The sequence below is a fragment of the Cylas formicarius genome, unplaced genomic scaffold (assembly GCF_029955315.1).
Source record: "Cylas formicarius isolate icCylForm1 unplaced genomic scaffold, icCylForm1.1 PGA_scaffold_7__23_contigs__length_41026272, whole genome shotgun sequence".
Classification (NCBI taxonomy): domain Eukaryota; kingdom Metazoa; phylum Arthropoda; class Insecta; order Coleoptera; family Brentidae; genus Cylas; species Cylas formicarius.
This window is the reverse complement of record NW_026844352.1, coordinates 9,788,091-9,811,140: the sequence shown is the minus strand read 5'-3', so window position 1 is coordinate 9,811,140 and position 23,050 is coordinate 9,788,091. Positions and strand designations below refer to the sequence as shown.

Genomic DNA, 23,050 nt, shown 5'->3' with positions numbered 1-23,050 from the left:
AAGATAATATAAATATATGCTAAATCCCATTTTAAGGCAGATGTATCTTAGCTCGCTTGTGATAAATCTCACCAGACTAAAATTAATAATTATGTTTCTAGTCATAGGCATAGCAGATGAGGGGTACCGCTGGGAAGCGCGTTGGGCCCGCTTTTATTTATTATTTATATAAATGTGTCAAAATAAACTAAAATTAAATAGCTCCAAAACCTTGGTTATCGGTTCTAAGGTTAACTGTCAAAAAATGTCAAAGTCGGGGTATTCTGTGGATATACAGGATAATAAAATTGAGTTTGTTCCGAAATTAAATATTTAGGGGTGATCTTGGATCCACAATTATGCTTTAGTAATCATGTTGAATATCTATGCAAAAAATTGGTAAGAAAATGAGGTTTTTTAACCGTGTATCGCGGTTTTTATCGCAGTGGACTAGGATATTAGTGTGTAATAGTATAATTTTGCCTCAATTTTCATATGTTTGTTCATTGCTTATATCTTTTTTTTTACAAAAGAAGATTTAAATAAGTTACAGTTACAACAAAATAGGGTTATGAGAATCATCCTGAACTGTGATAGATATACTCCTATAGTCCAGCTAAATTGGCTAAATGTCGGGCAGTTCATTAGAAGAGCAAGTTTAATGTTGGTTTATGGAATTGCGCACGATCACCAACCAGGCTATCTTAAATTATGGTTGGAAAAAAGGTCAAACTTTTATCAATATAATATACGTTCCAATGAGCACTTCAATGTTTCTATGGTAAAAACAACAAATTTACAGAAAACTCTATTCTACGATGGTGTTTGTAATTTTAATGAACTGCCGGATAATATTAAGGGCGCGCCTTGCTCAAGAGTGTTCAAGAAGAGACGTACAAGGTATTTGCGAAGTTTATAGTTTTGTTTATGCAAACTTTACTTGCTTATGTAAATAGCCAAGTGCTTAATAAATAAATAAATAAATAAATAAATCTTCGAAAATCTCTGACTGCTCCCAAACCCGTGTGGTAATATCCGGAAATGTCCGAAGTGTAATTACACGAAATAAAATCGGTGTATAATTAAGCATTTTAGAGAAGAGAGTAGGAAAAATATTTTGTTTTGACCAATAAATTTCGTTGACAAACAATTTTCATTATGGTACCTGTCGAAATAACACTTTATAACAACAAAGTGGATATTCTCACACTGTCACCTATTTAAAACTATTCTAAATAATGGAATCAATTTCAATGCTCGTTATGAAAGTAGACCGACGGCTGATTTTCCTTCCTATTCTGCAATTCGTCCGAACGAAAAACTTTAAAACGCATCAGTGGCAGAATTTCCCCATGCGTTCCATACAAACGAGGTCCTCCGAACTTTTCAGCTAGTTAAAAGTTTAAATTTGTAACTTGGTATATACGCAAAAATATCTAAACACCCAATTAAAAAGTTTGAATCAACCCACCCTAGCAATAATAAACGCGAAACTTTTAATTGCACTTTTCCTTGTTAATGTCATTTTTATATGTTACCATTTCATAAATTTTGATTCCAAAAAAATTAAGATCTTTTTGGGATTATATCTTTCGGTACTCCGAATTTAATAGCGACTCTATTTGAGGGCGCTCATATTATCCTAGAACATAAAAGGTCCGACTACATCAAACGCACTACTAAAGTCAAGAAGGAAAACTATGGAAGTTTTGAAAGACGAATCATTCTCGCTTGTTTCTACATGAATGGGAAGTACGATGATTAGGAGTATAAAACTGCGGGCCAAATCTGATACACACTCTCCCCACATTAAAAACTACCGAATGTACCCTTATCTAATAAAAAATAAAATCCAACTTTCGAAACTTTCAAATCTCTATGGAATTGATTGAGTCGAGTGTCAAAGTTCACGATTCAGGGATTTAATTTTACTCCATACACTTTACTTTCGGTTCCTGACAAGACCTTCAATTTGGAATTTGATAGCTCGACTTTTTTTGCCAAAGTTGTGTTTTATTCGCCGCCCTTCAACCAATAAGACAAACTCGAACTAAAAAGAAAAAAATCGCAAAGGAAATTAGTTTTATGAGTTGAGAAAGTGTACTCAGTGTACTGCGAGGTGTTACTAAAAATATGGAAAAATAAGTTTCAACGACATACGCTCTTAATTTTTCAAAGAAACTTCCACAGGCTACTGTAATGCTTTTTACGAAACTTCTGGATTCCTCCTGCGTCGGCTTTTCCTTAGTCGAAATTGCTGACGTTTCGCCAATCATCCTGTTGGCTTCTTCAGAGCTTGACAAACTGAGTTTTTCAAGCTCTGAAGAAGCCAACAGGATGATTGGCGAAACGTCAGCAATTTCGACTAAGCATTATTTTATTTATATATTTTTATTTTAGTTACGCTGGTTACTTTGAGAAATCCAATCTTCATTAGTGCTTTTACGATTTTAACCGATTAACAAGAAAACTTTTTTATCTCGGATGGTTCTGATTGTTAGTTGTTTTTTTTTTAATTAATATTAACAAACTATGTTAAAAAAGTGTTTGGGACCAAAAGAGGTGTCGAGAAATTTTTGCAAATTATTCTTAAGTTCTAGAGGGCATTCTAAAGCTCACAAGAACATTGAAATTTTTCAAAATTTTGCTAGGGAAATGGAAAAGAAGAAAAGAAAACTTGAAACTCGAATAAATATATTTTACCTTTCAGAAAAGTCAGAGGACACCGCTGATTGATATTTTCTTCGGTTTACCAACATAGCAAGCTGCCGCTCCCAATTCGTTTTTTCGTTTTTTCTTCGATTCAATGATAAAAGGTCAAAAACAAAAAGTTGTTTACAAAACTTGCCATTTTTTTATTAAGTAACTAAGATCTAATTTTTACTTTGCTTCAATTAGACGGAACAACTTAACGAAGCTCAGCCGCATCGACTAGCAGGAAAATGAAAAAAAAAATCCGAAAAAACCAGGGATAATGGAGTTCACCCTCCCGTTCAATAAATTTGCTAACAATACAGAGCTCTACTTGCGGTCTACATTAGCGAGAAAGAGGCACAAAAAAAAACTTAATAACGTCTGAAATTATTCCAGTTTTAAAAGTAAAACATCCCCGCTTTCCTTTATGTTGCGCGCGGGCGATTTAACTAGGTAGTGGTCTCAAAAGAAGAAAGTTAATTTCATTTTCTTCCGCTGCGAGACGGCTCGTGAAACAAGAAACTACACGCCGCAAAAACAACTCGGCAGATCTAATTAAAAAAAAAAAGAAGTCATGTCTCCTCGTTAGGCCTTAATTGGCTTTCTTTGAACCCACGCTTAATTGTAAGATAAGGATCGTGAAAGTGCCCGCTAAGACGGCAAATATTAGAAAGGAGCGGGTTTATATATAAATATTAGATATCGGGTTACACATCGAGTCCAGGTGCAGTTGGAATAATGTTCCATTCGGGGGGTAATTGGGGTTTGTCACGTCAAGTCGGGAACACGACCATCGAGTGTAATAAAAAAGAACCAAACAACGTTTCGGAATAACGACGGAATGCTTTATTCTATTGTGTCGAGGATTTTATTTTAACGAATGATACATGTGTTTTTTTGGAAATCCGATAAAAATCTACTTTTCGAAAACAATTCAATTCAATTATGCGTTTTACAGAAAACTGTTAGGCTCGACTACCAGGATCATTCGCCCTCGAGAACAATTAAATATGTCTTTTTAATTCTTCTTCTGAAATAAAATTTGAAATGGTAAATAGGAAAGCTTGCCGGTTCCAAACACAAATTCTACACAAATTTCTCTGTTGACCGACGCAGGAGGAACCCAGAAGATTTGTATATAGCTTTTGCTATAAAAAATTAATTCCTTAAACCCTGGTAGGCACACTGTACACACTATGTGTGAATTTTAATTTTGCTAGTTTCAACGCACAAAGCAAAAATTTCCTTTGAGCTGTCGGTAGCTTTATTAAACACAACTAGAATGAAATTTTTTTCATTTTATAATGCTCCACTTTCTATAAAACACCGTCATTCCAAATTCCAATATTTCCACAAACCAAAACCACAAACTTATTATAGGAGTTCCAAGGTACATAGGTCAACATTATGAAATACTTTTCGGAGTCCAAATTTTTTTATTGATGAAGATATCCAATAAAAATGTATACCACCTATTTAGATGAAAATTTTGTTTTGATTTTCTGACTTTCTGGAGACCGTGCTATTATTACAAAAAATTATGTTGTAACAACTTTAAAATTAATGCCATGTTTTCAGTTAAATTCAACAGATGATAATTCACTTAATATCAATGAGGAGATAGTTGATTAATATTCATTTGAAAAATTCATAGACATTCATTAGGAAATAAATTAGATTAAAATATTGACGGAGATCAGACCTAAGGTTTAAATAAACTAAGTCTATAATAATAATTATCATGAACTTCTAACGGTATTTTCCATAAAACTTTACCACATACACCATGAACCGAAAATTTTGATTCTTGACTACTTTAGTATACAATATCAACTTTTGGCACTTTATTTCTATTAGTGTAGTCAAGGTCTCTAACAAAATCCAGTCCGTTTAAATCCCTTATTATTTGCTTACTATGCCCTTTAATTTGTTTTCTATATCACGTTTACCCTCAATAATAATGTAACTAAATATTTTAAATATCTTAAATAACCATTTTCAGTTGTTACCTAAACATGATTTAGTGTAAAAACATCCTGACAAAGATAAAAAGATAAAGAAGCACGCTCTGTCAACAACTTAATACCCTCAATAATCACGTTACTATATATTTTAAATATTTTAAGGACGATAATTTTCAGTTGTTACCTACACATGATTTAATGTAAAAACATCCTGATAAAGTTAAAGAAGCACACTCTGTCAACAAATTAACAACGCCAGGCTGGTTTGGTATGGTCATTTTTAAGTTGATACATTCACGTGATTTAGCGTAAAGAATCCCTGAAATATTTAATGATAAACACGCACCAATTCAAGCCGTAGCGATCCGCAACCGCAAGAGGATGCTTGGTTGGTATGACTATGACAATTATGACTACATTAAATTAAATATTCCCTTCAACATGCTACAAATGGCAAAATTAAATCCACTCTTTTGTAACTCACATTAACCGTTACGTATATATTTTTTGAATTTTGTCGCTCGTTACGCAAATTGGAAATGAAAAAATGTATTTTAAAATTAAGCAATATCGAACAAAGCCGCGGCAATTTAGTGCCAGAGTCAACGACATTTGCGGCGAACAAACCGGAGGGATCATAAATAAGAACCCTTAGACGGAAACATGAATAAGGAAGATCAATATAGATGGAAGATTAATGCTGTGCTCTAACTGCTAATTAACCAATTAATTGATTTATCTCTTCGTAGAAGTGTCAACAAAATTTATCGCAAAGTGCCGTCTTTTAGCAATTAGCTATGGTTTGGATTCGGATTTGATCTAGATTATTTGGTCCGAGAAAATAGTAACATTGTGACACAAATAATGCTTACCTTTTTATGAGGCTTGGCGAACACGTAGTCGTACACAAAACACACTCCCAGAACCGTAATTCCAGTCTCCTTGCTCAACATGGCCGCCAACCCCAAGAGTATACTTAAGGTCAAACAAATCCAAATCTTCAGCACGTTCTTTACACAACAAAACTTCATTTCGTCGGATCTGTTGATGTTGACGCCTTTAACCATCTCCCTTTCCTTTCTATCTATCTTGGCGTTGCGTTTAGACCAGTTGCAACTCGTCACAGACTTTTGCAATGCCATCGCTATCTTTTCGTATCTTTTGGATTCGTATTTATTTACGTAGAGACTGTGTGAGCATCTCCTCGCGCAACATGTCACATCTCTAAACCTGACGTGCGCTATGTAGGCCAACAATGACATGAAAAATAAATTACATGCAGCTAAGTCAGCTCTGCCCACAACTCCAGCAACCGTTTCTGTGTGTATCGGGTGCGAAGCGAATAGCACACCTGTGACGGCCGATCCGAAATGGCTTTGACCTCTGGGAAGCACTATTTTCGCCACTTTTACGAGAAGATACGTAGCGGAACAGTGAAGACATACATTGACAAAGTGGTAACCCCAAGGTTGAAAACCGCCCAAGAGGTAATTTAGACGAAACGTTAAAACGCACAAAGGGCGATACGAGCCGTGTGAGCCGCTATCGCTGAGTGGTGTACCCCAGAAATCATTCTCCAAGATGCGCAACCAAGGTGTTTTCGGAAGCAGATCCGGGTTGGTCAGGATGGCCCTCCTGGAAAAACAAAGAGGCTTAAATTATCGAGGAATAGAGATATTTCAATGAACTTATTTCTATTTTTGCTAACTGCAGCTGTGAGTGGGATATGTGTTTTTCTTGGGCATTCAAAATAAGAATAGTTCCAGAGATATGCGGTAAACCCGAAATTTATGAAAACCGATACAACAACACTACAAATATTATTTTGGTGTTGGTGTTGGTGTCATTATAACAATGGCTATTATATCAATGTATAAAATTGAGGTTTACTTAAAAAAATATATTACAATAAAACCCTACGATTTTAGATAACATGGGGCCTAAAATTTTGCAAATGTTTAGAAACCTACTTGCAACAAACATTATGCAATAAAAACACAGTCAAACATTAAATGGCACCTTTACATTGGAACCTTACTAGATCCACTTGCCTATTGTAATCAGCCAATTAGTCATCTGAGACGCAAGAGTAAAAAAGGAACGCATTCTCTCAATGTGGAGTAGTAGACACTCAAGCGAATCCGAGCATCGGCAAACCTGTTGAGAAACAGATCAGAAGGATACTGTTATATTATGCGCCGTTATGTAAAGTCTGTTTATAGATATAAGAAAGTGACTAACTGATAGGGATTAAGGAAAGACCCGGGCAAGCTGTAAGAATGAAATATGGCCGAACAGATCCATGCTTTGCTTAGAATTTAATTATTTAGGGTTTTGTTAGGAAAGATACTAAACAATATTCATTTATTTATGTATGTATTTATGGTTAAATATAAAATAAAATTACAAAATATTTTTATTACCTACTTAAATTACTTAAAATTATTCACATAATATATCAGTATCACTATCGTTATCATCGCCTGTTCTAATTATTATTTGTTCTATATTATTTGCAATATGGATATACAATTGTTCTGCTTTTTCTATATGTTTAACAGAATTTGCCCAGCTTTGTGGATGGATGTTAAAAAAGTTTGAGGACATTGGAGTTAACACGGGGAAAGACATTGTTACGACGAATGGCAGATTTCAGTTGGTGCCAAACATGTTCAATGGGCCTTAAAACTGTATGCCCTAGATTTTTTGCATAATTATCACAGACATATTCCTTTTGTAGGTTCAAGCTTTGTAGAACCTCAATTAATTGCTTTTTGGTATAATCTTCGTGAAAATGAATGTCGTTATTATACATGTAGTTTTGGACTGTTGCTTTTGTGTCACATGAGGAAGGGGTTTTAGTCAACTGTTTACTGTGATAACTTGCATTGTCCATTACAATGACGCTATTAGGAGGAATGTTTGGAACTAGTTTGTTTTTAAACCAACTTTCAAATAAATCAGCGGTGGTGTCCAGAGAAGAATCTTTAATATTTTACGCAGACAGAGAAAGTCCATTTGGAATCCAACCATCTTTAGAGCCAGCATGCAAAATAGTTATTCTTTTACCTCTTTTTGATGGCGCGTTTTACACTTATCAGTTGAGTTAACCCAACCCTTTTCCGGGGTATCATAAGTGTCGAATCAGGTTTCATCCAAGTAAATAATTGGCCTTTGTTGTTCTCGGTAAATCCTAATTTTTTCTAGATATTCCAATCGCCATCTCCGAATTCTAAAAGAGTCCATTAAAACTTGCATTTTGTCAATTTTTTTAAATCTAAAACCCATGTGTTGAATACACTTCCACATTTAACATCGGTTTCATCTTTTTCAAGCCTCCTAATTAAGATATCTAATGTAGGCACGCTTTGTTCCTCGTATAACTGGTAAATTTTACGCCGTTTATATCTTGATCACTTTAATCTACACTCGAGAAAATGTCAGCATCGCTTCTTTTTTTCCTCGCTGAAATGGGATTTTTCCCAATTTTCCATCATACAGTTGATGTTGGAGTTTTCGTCAATGTGGCCGTTTCTTCTAAAGATGGTTGCTTGCTGGCACCACGTTCAATGAGAGTCAAATAAACATTGTTTATAACGTCCTTTGTTTCAATAGAATAGTGTTTTCTACATTTGGGCGGGAGCATCTCCTGAGATACACAAGACTCGCACATATTTTGCATAATTTGCACACGATTCACACACGAAATAAGAATGATTACTAATAAACTTAAACTATACCAAACCAAAGAATATTAAACACAGGTAAGTATAGAATTATTTTCTATTACGGACCACAATTTTACATGAATTTAAATTCCGAAACTTTAGGTAATAATCTTGTTGCATTGTATGTTAACGACCACCCTTGGATAATCCCATTCAAAAGCAATTGGTCGCTTTCTTATATCTATGAACAGACCATACCTACGCCGCATGGCTGCCTTGTTTGTGCGCCGCAAGGCAATTAATTTCTGTACAATTTCTCGCCTAAAAACAAGTCCAGTGTTCAGTTCTTAATATAGCGGAAATAAAGTAATAGTATAAAATAAAAAAAGAAAAATCACAAGTGAACATTCTTCGATATTACAACGATAAGGGCTTAACATGCCTTGTTGAGCCGATTAGGATTCTAAATTTCAGAAACAAAATTTACCCTAGTGTTTAAAAAAGGATATTACACGCATGAGATAAGCTGGGAGAATTAAAAATTGTATATTATGCAACAAGTGTGATAAACGATATTTGAATCACGAGTTAGTCACGAGACACGATAATGCTAATAGTTATCCTATCTTTAAACGAAGTAGTTCAATAAATGACACAATAAAATAATAGTTACTTAGACAAATTGAGTAAAGAGGCATTCGAATTATAAATTTAAAAAATAAAACCATTTTAAAAAATGTCTTTGGATATCTTGCGGAATATTCGTTTCAATTCTCAGACCGCAGAAAATATGTGACTTATTTCAGAAATTTCAATGGCCCTTCTACAACGCGCTACTTTCATCAAGGGACAGTTTTTAAAACTTGCGACTTATTATCCAAAGCGATTGTTGCACACATATCACCTAAATTCTATATATATACTCAAATAATATCTGTTCCTCATAGATAGTAAAACCGTAGGATTAACATTCAATTACGAATCTTGTTTATGGCATGATCTTACACATATTCGAGTAATAGCTAAGTCCCACAAATTTAAGTGGATAGGTTTCGAGGATTTGAAGATGTGCGTGTTTAATTTTAGTATTAAATTAATTTTTAGTAAACGAGTGCGTAGCGAATCACAATATATACATTAGAAGGATTTGCAAGCTTCTTTCCTCTAATATTTTTTTAAAATACTGCTTCCACCAAGCAATAAAAAAAATCATCTCAATCATCATCATCAAGCAATTTAAATAAAAAATAAGTTTAGGCAAAAGGCACCAATAAGTTAAAGTGCAAGCTTTATCCTCCAAAGTATTGAATTTATGCAATTAAGTAAAACTATTTAAACACAAAAACTGAAGAATGAGGGAACTGAGGGACTGAGGGACTAGCTCAGGCAACTCAAATTGGAGTCAGAAAGAAACACTTTTTAAAGATTTCATTAAACCCACTAAGTGCACAATGTCGTACTCACTGAAATTTATCATTTTCTTCCGGAAACAGGTAAAACGCTGTGGTAAGTCAGGCGTGACACATTATTTAATTTGTCTTATTAGTGTTCTTCACTGACTATTTTAACGATAAAGGTGGACTAGCTAAATCGACAAAAAAGTGGAAATAAGTTATTGCCGGCAATTGCTAATTTTTTTTTTAATTTTTGGAAATATTCATGAGTAAGAAAAAAATCCGGAATTTAATTTAGCTTCGAGTGGTTGTTATGGTAACTAGTAAGTAAAATATTAAAAAAAGTAGTGAAAGCATTCTTCGGGAGGCTAACCAGTCAATTGTCGTGTTCATACCGTACCAAAAAATCCAAGCCAACCATTTGGAAGCAGCTTATAAACTTTTGCTCAGAAAGATCATTCAAGATTACTATTGAGGAATTCGCACTTATTCTAATTGCTTTAATATGCACAAACAAAACTCAGAAGAATACAAGGATGTGATTATAGTATATTATGCAATAAGTGCGGTAAACGGCATTTGATTCACGAGTTTATTTGGCACGAGCGGAGCGAGTGTTCAATAAACGAGTAACTTAAAAAGGTTACCGCACGTGTTGCATACTATACTTTTTCTACGACAGTTAGTTTTTCAGTACATTTTCGCAAAACAAGACGAATACATTACAATACAATTCAAGGGGTGGGAAATATCTCGAAAACATCCGACTGCTCCCAAACCCGTGCGGTAAAATCCCGGAAATGTCCGAAATTGTCAGATCCGTGGCAAACGAAACTGAAGTGCTAAAGTGGCGCTTCCCGCTTTTTACAGACGGTAGTAAAAAAAATATTAATATGGATTCAAAGGGTATATTCTAACGTATAAAAAGGTGTCTGGGTAGTGACAGCAAGATTGCCTACGAGTGTTATGAAGGAATGCGAAAAAGTAAATTATTGTCTTTTTAAAGTTTTTGCTGTTAACGATTTATTCTGTTTTAGGTCAGTGAGTCACAGGAGCCTAAACATCAATACTGCAGTAAGATGCAAAGTGCAATAAGAGCAAAAGTTAAATATTTAAATTTTATATTCTTATTTCACAGGCTCCAATAGAGAACACAGCTGAAGTAGGTTACTAATTCGCCTCTGGAAAATGTTAATAACTTGTCCAAAATAAAAAAAGAAAAATAAGTAGCGGCACCATACAAAACCTTATGAATTCTCAGGCAACGCAGGAATTAACCGATGTCGCAAAAAAGTTTTGATTTGCAACAATCTTATTATGTGGCAAAATCGAATCTCCTTGAATGACAAACAGTAGTCATGAAAGGCCTAGTATCGTTTTTAAATAACGAAAAAAAAACAATAGCTTAATTTGAACAGTCAATAAAAGTTTGGTCTTATTCAACATCTCTTTTACATATATAATATACGTGTTGAACTCTATGAATATTAATTATTTTCCTTTGCAACTGTCGCCCGCCTCGAGCTCTTCATTTGGGTTTTCGTTAAGAAGTGCAATGTTAGCACTGATACACATATTGTGCAATATAGCACAAGCGTTTATAAATTTTGATATAGTAGTTGAACAATAACGAAGGACTCGATGTTGGTGGTGCGATGGTTATGTGAGTGCAACCTATACATCCAATTATACCATACTTTTAAAAAAATTTGGCACAAAATTAAAGGTGAATAATAGTCTAAATAAAAAGATCAATTACACTCACCTTTGTCTGACTTGATTCAGTTGATCAATATTTAGCCGGAATGATACATATTGATTAAATACTTTTGGTCTATTTAAAACGTCTATTATATCATGAGTGCTCAGACTGACTGAAGCTTGACCTGCTGATAGTGCAGAAAGATAGTGATAGTGTAAATGTAAAGCCATAAGCGGGGTCGATCCGCTTTTTGAGGGAGTATGTGGGTTGGCCGGCACAAAAACTCGCAATCAGCGTTGGGAAACTTTATTTGGTTTACATTGAAGCGGGTTGAGATAGTTTCTTAACAAAAGACAATAAGTTAAAAAAAAACGATGAGTGGCATTTGCCACACAAAAACTATCCGACCTACCTTACCAAAAGACGGGGCAAACGTCAGGTAAAGTGTATTGACACAATACGGCGATATAACAGGCCACAGGTTCTCTCGATATGAAAAATATCTCACATTACACAAGATCTAGAAAAATAAGAACTATTGGGTGAGATGCCGGCCCACAACTCTTTCCGTGTCCGGCGTTACCGGCTGTAGCTTGATACGATAATCGTTTAATCGTGGGGACGCTCTCTATCAAATAATAATACAACTTGCAGCAGCAAATAGAAATAGAGAAACCGCTACCCGTCATAATTTGTTTCGCTACAAGATCCACAAAATTCATAGTTTTATAAAAGTTTCGAACACCTTAACTTACTTTCGATTCAACTCGCAAGGCGGAATCTCTACTACCCACCTTTAGAAATGATATTACAATTTCCACTAGACTTTTTTAAGCTGTCTATTTAGCCTGAAATGCTTAAAAAACCATTATAGCGTTTTTAAATCTCTAAGCTTTTAGGCGTGTTTGTCTCAATTCGTTTAAATCTTGATTTTGGATGGCAAATAAAATCTCAATTTCATCATCTTCAGCGATTTTTTTTAAGTGTCTCAAGTGATAAAAAGAATTCTCGCTCGCCTTGCATCCTCTCACGTGATTTTTTAGTATAGGAAAAATCGTATGTGAAATTTTCAATTTGATTTTTTGTAAATTAAGCAACATTTTCATTACGCATGACGCACATCATACGACATAGGGGCAACCCCCCAGGCAATGAAAATTATTTTTTTAAGTCTTATTAATTAGTGTGAATGTGATGTTGACTTGTTGTTTCCAGTTTTTCGAATATATTGGTTGGACAACTGGCGGCGAATACCGTATTCTATCACCAAGAAAGTGAGGAGAGAGTTTTTATTTAGTTAACAATTTTTAAGAGGACGGCATAAACTTTCGGTTTTTAAACACTTCATCCACCTCTTCTTTGGGCATAAAGTCATTCACATGGTGTATGGCGTGCATATCAAGTACCTACTCATTTACCTAACCGACAGGGGACGAATTTTCGCGGTAATAATTTGTATAATTTTCCGGCGATAGAATCCATTTATAATAAGCAATATTTGGTTCATTAAACAATAAACCAGGATTAATCAAAACGCTGCATGCGCTTCAGACTGTTTAATTATTGGAAACATTTGTTATTAGCTGCGAATGCTAATATTCTAAAATATTCATACGCACGAACGGCACATTGCAGGCTCGTCGGTGGACAATAAATAAACCAGCTGCGGTTTCCTTCGTTGCCGAAAATATTTGCTGTGCAGCGCAAAAATGGCATGTATAATTAATCAAAAATGTCGTCCGATGTTAATTCAACGCGGATTTCCAACGCCGCCGTATTGTTATTTGCAAAATATCGAAATAAATGACATTAAAATAATTGGCTACCGATTTTTTGAGGCCTGGTGGTATTGTTAACAGAGTGGTTTTCGAGTAATTTTCCTTTTTTTTTTTGTTCAAAAATAGAGAAGATCAAGAGGTCGTGATTATACTAATGAACATACGTTTCTGCTATTATTGTTCATAACAATTAAATATTTAGTGTGGTTTATCAACCTTGTTTGACTATTATTGTTGCATTTTTTTCTTTATTCGAGATGATTGGCCGTAATTGTGAATGTTATGTAGCTTTCTTGTGATGTTATTCAGGTTATGTGCCAAGAATATTTCTTGTTTGATGACTTAAATTGAGTCGGGATTTGGATCATTAAACCTAACCAAACCAAAACTTACCAAAACTAGTCAACCGATTTAGTTTTTATTTTTCACATTGCGTGCAAAATCAGAAAACTTGGACAGACTGCATACTTAAGCACTACTTTTTCATTCAGGTCTAAGAACAATAATTATACTTATACTATCATCTTACGCTTCCACGTTTTTAGTTAAGTTTTGTTTGTTTGTGCATAAATATGAGCAAGAAAAAAATCTCAATTTGGACACATGACTTAGAATTATGCCATAATGTCATTTTGTCATTTCCTTTTGAGCACTTATTTTCAAATCTCGTGCTTTATTCAAGGAAGATGAAAAATTAAAGCATGCGTCAATTCGAAATATTAACAAAGCAAGTTCCAAGAAACAATCAAAGATCGTGGAAGTTCCACTTTGTTTTATATTAGAATAGAACATAAAAGATCAATTTAAATTATGAACAAATCAAGGCGACAAAGTGTTGTTCTACAGACTTTTGATTCTGATTATTTGATGCAAATATTGTTTCCAAGAACACAAAAACAACCCAAAATGTCTTAGCTGGTTTCCTTTCCTTCTTCCTCTTACTCTAATTCGCGCTCTGTTTCTCTTTTGACCTCTCAGGAGTCCCCCTTTCATTCAGTACTTCTTAACTTGCAACTCTCCTCTTTCTTTCAGTTCCTCGCATTCGATGATTCTCCTCCATGTAACGAATACATCTCTCTTCCTTCATTTCCGCACCTAAATCAACTTACTTTCCTTCACATTATCTACACGAAAATACTATTGCATATTTTAAACCATTAGTTCGTTGCATATTAAGTTAAGTATCCAGTGGCCATTACTTTTAGTAATCTTTTCCCCTTCATACCATTTTCTTTCACCTCTCTCCCTCGGACTTTATCTTATCAGGTTGCACTGCTCTCTGCAGCCCATCTGTTCTAGAATCCTAAAGTTTCTTTTTCGAAGCCCAATACATCCATGCTTATGGCATTATTAAAATTCTGTCAACATCTGTAGTATGTGTTGTGCTTAAAACCAATCTACAGTCTGTCCTAGTTAAGAACTTGTAAAATCCTTGTTTATATTATTATTTATATTGTTATATCTATTTTGATTTTTTTTGTTGGATGGATCTCTCAGAAATACACTAAAATCTTGTTTTGTTTCATTATTTAACTATTTAATAAAAGAGAAATAAAATACTATTAGGGATTTCTAAAGGAATACATTGTCAACGAATTCTTATTTTAATCCTAGCTATACCAATTTCCATCATGTTGCAATACCGGGTGTACGAAATATCGTTTGCGCCCCGCATAAGGCCGTACAGTCTTGTAAAATCCTTGTTTATGATGTGATTTTGATATTTCTTGTTTTATTACTTACTTTTTCATGTAACATCGACTAAAGTTATCACAAACTGACAAAGCTTTTTGAAGCAGAAAATCGAGAAAAAGGATTTTCTTCAAATTGAAAATGACAATAAATTTGTATTTGGGACTATCAAAAAGTAATTATGAGAATGACCAAAATTTTTTATGTTTAAAAAAAAGTAAATAATGTAAATTACGATTATTTTGTATGTTATATTAAGATCTTACAAAAAAAAATAATTTATACAAATTTACAAAGATAATGATAAAAAAGGCTTCAAATATTTTTGAAGGTATAATGCAGATACTAATTCATCCTCTTAAAAGAGTTAAAAGAGTTTAGTTAATTAATAATATGAATCTGTTATTTTCAATATGGAAAAATCGCTAAAAATACTTCTCTAATAATAAAAATAATGATAATAATAATGACGAGGTGGAGGACCATGCTTACACTCAACGCGGGCGATAAATCCATCAACGCTGGTGAAATAAACATCAGTCGGGGTAGATACCCCGACTGATGGGAAGATTCCAGGGAGATTCTCTCAGCCCCCTGTATTTCTGCTTGGCTCTCCGCCCCTTGAAGGCGTCAAAATAGCAGAATGCAACAGACCAATATCACATCTTATATATATAAGGTATATGGACGACCTCAAGCTCTTCGCCGATTCCAGGAAACATCTAGAGGATTTACTTACATGAGTTTTTCAGTTCAGCAACGATATCAAGATTCGGGCTGAGTAAGTGTAAGATAAGCTCTATTGAAATGGGCAAAGTTGTACAGCGTGAAGGTTTTGAGGTGGACTCGCAGGGCCTTATTGCCAGCATGGACGAGACGGAAAGATACAAGTATCTTGGGTATGCGCAGGCTTTGGGAATAGATCATCGCAGGACCAAGGAGGAGATAAGAACCATGTACCTTCGAAGATTAAGATCTATCCTCAACTCACGACTCTCTGCTCAAAACATGTCAAAAGATATAAATACATATGCTATTTCAATACTTGAGTTGTGCGCTGGATGGAGACAGAATTGGGGGAGATCGACATCATCACGAAGACAGAATGCCGTAAGAACCGCGTACACCACCCAAGATCCAGTTTGGAGAGATTTCACCTACCTCAGCCGAAGGGAGCGAGAGGTATAATACGCGCCCACACTTCGCACTGTAAGCAAATTGATAGCCTCAAAAAATATTTTATCGGGAGAGCCGGTGGCAGCATGATTCACCGTGGGATTGTTCGTGCTGATCGACGTTTGATCCTGCTTAATCTAGCGGATAGTGTATTCGACCCGTCTTAGACAATGACATCCGTAGCCCAGTTTAAGGCAAACTGGAAAGGAAAAGCGCTACACGGTCGGTACCTCGCGACGATTGAAGGTGACCGAATGAATACCGTCGCCTCCACGGCTTTTCTGCGTTCGGGCGGTTTGTTCCCCGAGACTGAGGTATTTATCTTGGCTATGCAGGATCAGGTCATGGCTACAAGATCATACAGAAGCCGAATACTTAAACAAAATGTGGAGAGTGTGGTGTGCTGTATTTGCAGAAAGGTAGAGGAAAGTTTGGACCGTCTAATGGCAGGATGTGAAGTATTAATTCATAAGGCTTACCTCGACGGACACAACCAAGTCACTAAAATAGTCCTCCAAGAGATCAGAGTGCAGTACATGGGAATCAAAAGATACGGTACCGTACTACCTGTATGAGCCCCCACCCCTTTGCGAAAACGAGAGCGCAAAAGTATACTGGAATAAAATCATTTCCACGGATCGCCATATACCAAACAACATCCCGGATATAGTCTTGGAATTGAAAGATAAAAAAAAGCCTAGCAACATATCGAGGAAGTATACTGAGAAAGTCACTAAATACTTATCACTAGCGGTTGAAGAAAAAAAAAGTGGAAGCTACAGTCAGTGCGAATAATACCCATTGTTGTCGGGATAACGGGCGAGATCTCAAAAAACTTTCACGAAGGACTTCAAACCCTGAGTTTGGGAAACCAAAAACTTTTTATCCCTATGCAAAAGGCAGTGCTTTTTGATACATGTAGAATAGTGCGCAGGGTTCCTGGAGAAATCTGAAACCGAAAGTGGTTGCTCAAGTTCAGCCATCTTCTCTAAGGACTGATGTTAAACATATTGACCGGAGAAATCTGAGATTAGGGAAAAATAATAATAATAATAATAATAATAATAATAATAATAATAATAATAATAATAATAATAATAATAATAATAATAATAATAATAATAATAATAATAATAATAATAATAATAATAATAGTAATATTAATAAAAGTATTCTTAATTCAAACAAATAGCAAAATGTAGTCTCAAGAAGGAAAAAGGAACGATTTTGAAGTAGAACTAATCACTCCTTGAATGTTCGAACTGTCTTCCACTGAAGTCGTTCATTCATGGATATTAAAGCAGCTTCAATTTCCGGTCCTGACAAGTTACGAATAGTCTTTTGCATTAGTATTTCCATGTGGTCCTCGTTAATGGTGGAATTTGTTAAACAATATCTTTTAAACGACCCCACAAAAAGAATTCGGGGACTGGGGTGGCCAAGGAAATAGACTTCCTCCACCCCTGGTGATGTGATCTAAATGTTCTCGGACATTTCTTTGAAAACGTGTGGAGCAACCATCCAGCAAAAACAAATTTTATCGTAATTGTAGCGACACATCTTCTAGTAAAATAGGCAATTGGTTTACCAGAAAGTCAAGAAACACCTCACCATGTAATGGTTGATCAAGAAAAATAATAGTTTCATCCAGGATGGCACACAGTAGACTGAGATTTCAATGGCTTTCTTGTTAGACCTCGCGAAACTAGTAGGTATTTTTGTGAGACCAATAACGCATATTATGCAGATTAACTAAAGTCGAAAGCTTCCAAAATTGCGCAAATTTCGCACTAAATGCGAAAAATTATCGTATCGCACAAAGGCCAATTTGGATAGCTCTAGCTCTAAATAATCTTTGAGTCGATGCCCCATTTTGAAGACATTCAAAATTTACCCTATTTATATCGACAGCTTCCTTCTTTTGAAGGGATTTTATTAGTTTTAAGGACTTATTTACGTATGCAACAAACACAACCTACACGGTCTCTATACAAACTCTGTTGACATGTTGGTTTTAAGCATTTGGTTGCGTATTATAATATTTATTGAATATTGTGCTCCGGACGTGTGTTTCTTTTAATTTATTTGAACTAAGAATACTTTTAGTATGTCAAAATTAGAAAATTATGAAATTTTATGAATGGATAAACAAAAAAAATTATCGGTGTCAAATCGACTTTCTCAACTTTTAAGATATTTATATATTCTTTCTTAGATATTTAACGATAGAAATGCAATATTAAGGTACAGTTTTGAACCAGCTTATTTACATATCATTTCACTACATTTTTATGGGAAAAAGTCATATTATTGAATTTAATTTTTTAGAAAATTTTTAAATTTTCTGTTATATCAAACAAGACGCTGTAGCGGGGCCACTAAGAATTAGACATAGCCCAAATTTGTTAAAATCCGTTCAGTCGTTTAGGAGTCACAATTATCTATTAAAAAAAATGAACCACCCTGCTTGACAGATACGTCAAAAAGTATTAAACAAAAATGACTAGTTTAAAACTTTTAAAAACATATATTTTTTGGTACATTGACTGGAAGGATTATAGCGAAAAATTATTTTTAAAATTTAAGATGGTCGTTACGCCCCCTTGCAACGATCTTGGAAATCTAAAAATATTTTCCACGATCTTCTGGACATATTCATAATATTTTTTTACCGCAAATTTCTGAGACAAATAGTATTCGAGATCAGCACTTTCTTATCTGGTCACCCAACCATAAGTGGGGAGCAGACGATATTTTAAACGAATTGTATTGAAACATGATAGAAATTGGCATTGTTGAGTAACCAGTAGTCCTGAATAAGAATTCGTTGTCAATTTATTCTTCTTATTGTTCTTCTCTCTTCTGTCTCTTTTTTAAATGATCCATAACTTTAGGTTGAAGCAATTATCAAAATTGAACTATAAACAGAAATTTTACAAGGGTGTACCGTTCTTAAGTGGGACACACTGTATATATATATATATATATATATATATATATATATATATATATATATATATATATATATATATATATATATATATACACAAAACGGTAGTCGTGACCGGCTAGTTGAACAACAAATTTTAGTTAATTGGGGTATCGGTCCTGATGAGGGCTCAAATAAAAGGCTTTTGTGCTACACCAAGCTTTCGAAAATGTTTATTTTCTTCTTCAGGGGCTACAATATGAAAGCGGCTCTTAGTTATTTAATACTAAAGTCTTCTAGTTAAAGTACTTACTGCTACAGTGCCATTATAGGCCAACACCAAACTCATCCGGATAACAGAAAGAATCAAATACGACCGTTAATTATTATAACCGAGGGCAGCCATCTAGACGAAATTGTTGTTACATTTTATTTAAACGAAGTAAAATTCGTTTAAATAAAATGTAACAACAATTTCGTCTAGATGGCTGCCCTCGGTTATAATAATTAACGGTCGTATTTGATTCTTTCTGTTATCCGGATGAGTTTGGTGTTGGCCTATAATGGCACTGTAGCAGTAAGTACTTTAACTAGAAGACTTTAGTATTAAATAACTAAGAGCCGCTTTCATATTGTAGCCCCTGAAGAAGAAAATAAACATTTTCGAAAGCTTGGTGTAGCACAAAAGCCTTTTATTTGAGCCCTCATCAGGACCGATACCCCAATTAACTAAAATTTGTTATATATATATATATATATATGTATATATATATACACTTGTTCCACATTTAATAAAATATGTTCACTTATATATTTCACCTCATATTCTCCAAAAATTTCTTTCCTTCTAGCTTGTCAAATTCCGCCTTACAAATGCATTCATTTTCAACTCTTAATCTAATGGTCTAGCGAACGTACAGCTACCCTAACTTCCATGGAACCCTCCAGACTATCTGGAGGAATTCCTATTTCCCCATCTTCTTTTTTTAAGTACTTTTGCGCGTACTCAAATATAGGTAGGTTGCTGCGGAAGATAAGGAGGGCTTTCCGAAACATGCAGAGGTACGTAAACTATTCAGTTATTCATTAAACAGATCGAAATCATAAAACGCGATAAAACACGAACCGAATTAATGCACCTCTGTAACCATGCGATAAGTTTAGACGGCATTTTTTTCATTATTATCGCATGCCTGTAATGACAGTGGTGGAAAAATGCCCGCCGTAATTTATTGTCATAATAGACTATTAAAAGTGCAGGGGCCTTATCATTATATCTAAAATGAACTTACGTAATATTTAGGAATTTTCGATTCACTTAAAATTAAAATGGGTTTTAAACCTCGACTCTTTTCCATCGTTTTGCCAATGCGAATGAAACTTCTTTAACTTTTAGTCATTAAAATTGGGATATTTTTAGATACTCATACGTACGAAAATATTGGGTAAAGTTAATATCCCACCTATCCCGCGCTTAAGGAATTATGTAACTTTAGAATAACGCCTAAAGGGTTTTTCTAAGAAAGGAGACCTTTAAAAAATTTTTTTCTCGATTTAGTACATATATGATTAAAGCAGTGTTTGTTCCACTTATTGTAGGTCTCGTTTGCTTTGTTTGTTTTGTAAATTAGACCATTTTGTATAAAAAAATTGTTTTTTTTTTAATAAGCATGCATTATTTATTATAAACACATAAATGAATTTAGGAATATCCGCTAGAAACCTCACCCAAAGTAGCGAAAAAACGGCAAATATTGAACATGTATGGCGACATATTTTTATATCAACATTTCTTTCAAGTACCTGTTCGTTTTCTATCCTGCCAATAACCTACCCCGAAAACATAAAAAGTCATGTTCCGTCTAGCATTTTAGATAACCTAATTTATTTTGACGTCAAAGGCCCGGTATTTGTTTGTCTTGCGTCCGAAACGGAATATTTTATCAAGGAATTGCTTTGTGTAGTAACAGCTTGCATCGAGAAATTCTCTATATTAAAATTTTAACGTACTCTAGCAACAAAATCAGGAAATTTGCTTCAGAAGTAAAGCGTTATTGTATCATCTCGCGCGTAATAATAGTTCGTAATAGTACACGAGACTGTACTAAAATAAGTCATTCCAAACAGCACTGCTGAAACTTCGAAAGAAGCATTTAATATAGAGGATGTTGTTATCCTCTTAATTACGCCGGAAACCAAGTTAGGTGGGCCTCAATGATCTATGAGGGATGCTGGCGGACATTTGAATATTTAATGATATAAGTCGAAAAGTACTGGCTCCGTGTTGATGTCGTAAAACTTTACTTTATATTTTTCATTAAATGTAGACCAGACACCATATAATGATATTTTCGACCAATACAATACAGAAATGAGGTTAATGTTGTCTGGGTTACGCTCAACCCAAAACGTTAAACAAAATGTCCTTCATGCGCTAGAGGTAAAAGACACGATTAACAAAAAATATTCTCTAAAATCTGACTAAGAATTTACCAGCTAACTCTTTAGTTAGTGCGGCAAACGGAATTTGACTCACGAGTTTATTTGACACGAGCGGATCGAGTGTATAATAAACGAGTGACTTAATAAGTTTACCGAACGTGTTGCATACTATATTTTTTCTACGTTCGTTTTCGGGTACATTTTCGCAAAACATCGCGAATACATTCACTGACATAACCGTCAGAATTGACAAACGTCAAATTTCAAAGCGTGGGAAATATCTCTGTAAACATCCGATTGCTGGCAAACCCGTGCAGTAACATCCCGGAAATGTCCGAAGTGGCTCGGATCCGTGGGAAACGAAACTGGCCCTGTAAAGTGACGCTTCCCGCACGCTAGATCGGTGGGAAATTAGGCATTTTACAGACGGGAGTAGAAAAACTATATTGCCGGTGTGAATAAACTACATGGTAAATTACAAATCGTTATTTTAATCTTTATAGTGCATTCAAATGCCATTTTAATAATAATTTTTATTAATGTGCATTAATATTTGTGCACATATATATGTTTAAAGCTTTTTGTTATATCTAAAATTGTTTTCCAACAATTTTTTAAATATTTTCCTTTCAATTCAATTAAATAATTTTCTTCATATAAGAGGCTCGTTTAACACATTTGACAAGGAATTTCGATTATTATTAGTATGGGTTTCTGAAAATAATTACAATTAAACACAAAAAGAAAATAAAATAAATATTTTTTGTCAAATGAAAACCACATATCAAACGAGAATTGAACAAATGGAATATCCCGGAAAAATTTTCAAAAATTTTCACGCATTTCGCAGGCTGGTTTTGATTTAAATTGATATTGCTCATACTTTATGCGATAATTGTGGCAACATATTTCTATCTATTATTTTGTAGGGTGGAAATGATTTAAACTAAATTAAACAAATGCGAATATCAGTCAGGTGCTGCAAGCACAAAGGAAATATTTAATTTTCGATTTATAATCGTTACCATTCATGTAGAGTCACCCTCATATATAGTGACATATCAATTGGAAACACCCTGTATATAGAGACCAATTTAACTCCAATGTTTACGACGTCGTATGTATGTGGCCTCGAATGACGCAACTAAAGAAATATAAATTATAGTCGCGTCAGGGTCAGAAAGTAACCCGGAAATGAGAAATAAAGACATCATTCACTTTCTCTCAACATTTTCGAAAGATTTAATTTAATTAACGACATCGCTTAATTTTCGCCGCTTTTTGTTTTCCTTTTTTCTTCGGGCATTAATCAGGGTAACGCTTAATTTTTTTTGTTGCCGTGTGGCGGACGCGATCGATATGGTGTCTCCGCAAGTAAAACAACGGAGTTATGGAAGTTCAGGCTTGATTTGAGTTAAATTGCTGGTAAGTGTTCTCTTTAGGAACATGTTATTTAGCTTTAATAATAATTTCAATTTAAACTCTTATTTATATACTTATTAAAATACGTTAAATAATATATTATGCAACAAGTCTTGTAAACACCATTTGAGTCACGCGTTTATTAGGCACGAGCGGAGCACAGCGGAGCGAATGTTTAATAAGCGAGTGACCTAAAAAGTTTACCAAACG

At 34.5% G+C, this 23,050-nt stretch overlaps 1 protein-coding gene across 1 annotated transcript in view; it reads right to left on the bottom strand.

Annotated features, from left to right (window-relative positions):
- Window positions 1-23,050, bottom strand: part of LOC132704423 (protein O-mannosyl-transferase TMTC2) — a 420,838-nt gene that overhangs the window by 356,050 nt on the left and 41,738 nt on the right. The window contains exon 2 of the mRNA XM_060674416.1: window positions 5,510-6,272. Coding sequence (XP_060530399.1) covers window positions 5,510-6,272 — 763 coding nt within the window. The remainder of the gene's footprint in view (window positions 1-5,509; window positions 6,273-23,050) is intronic.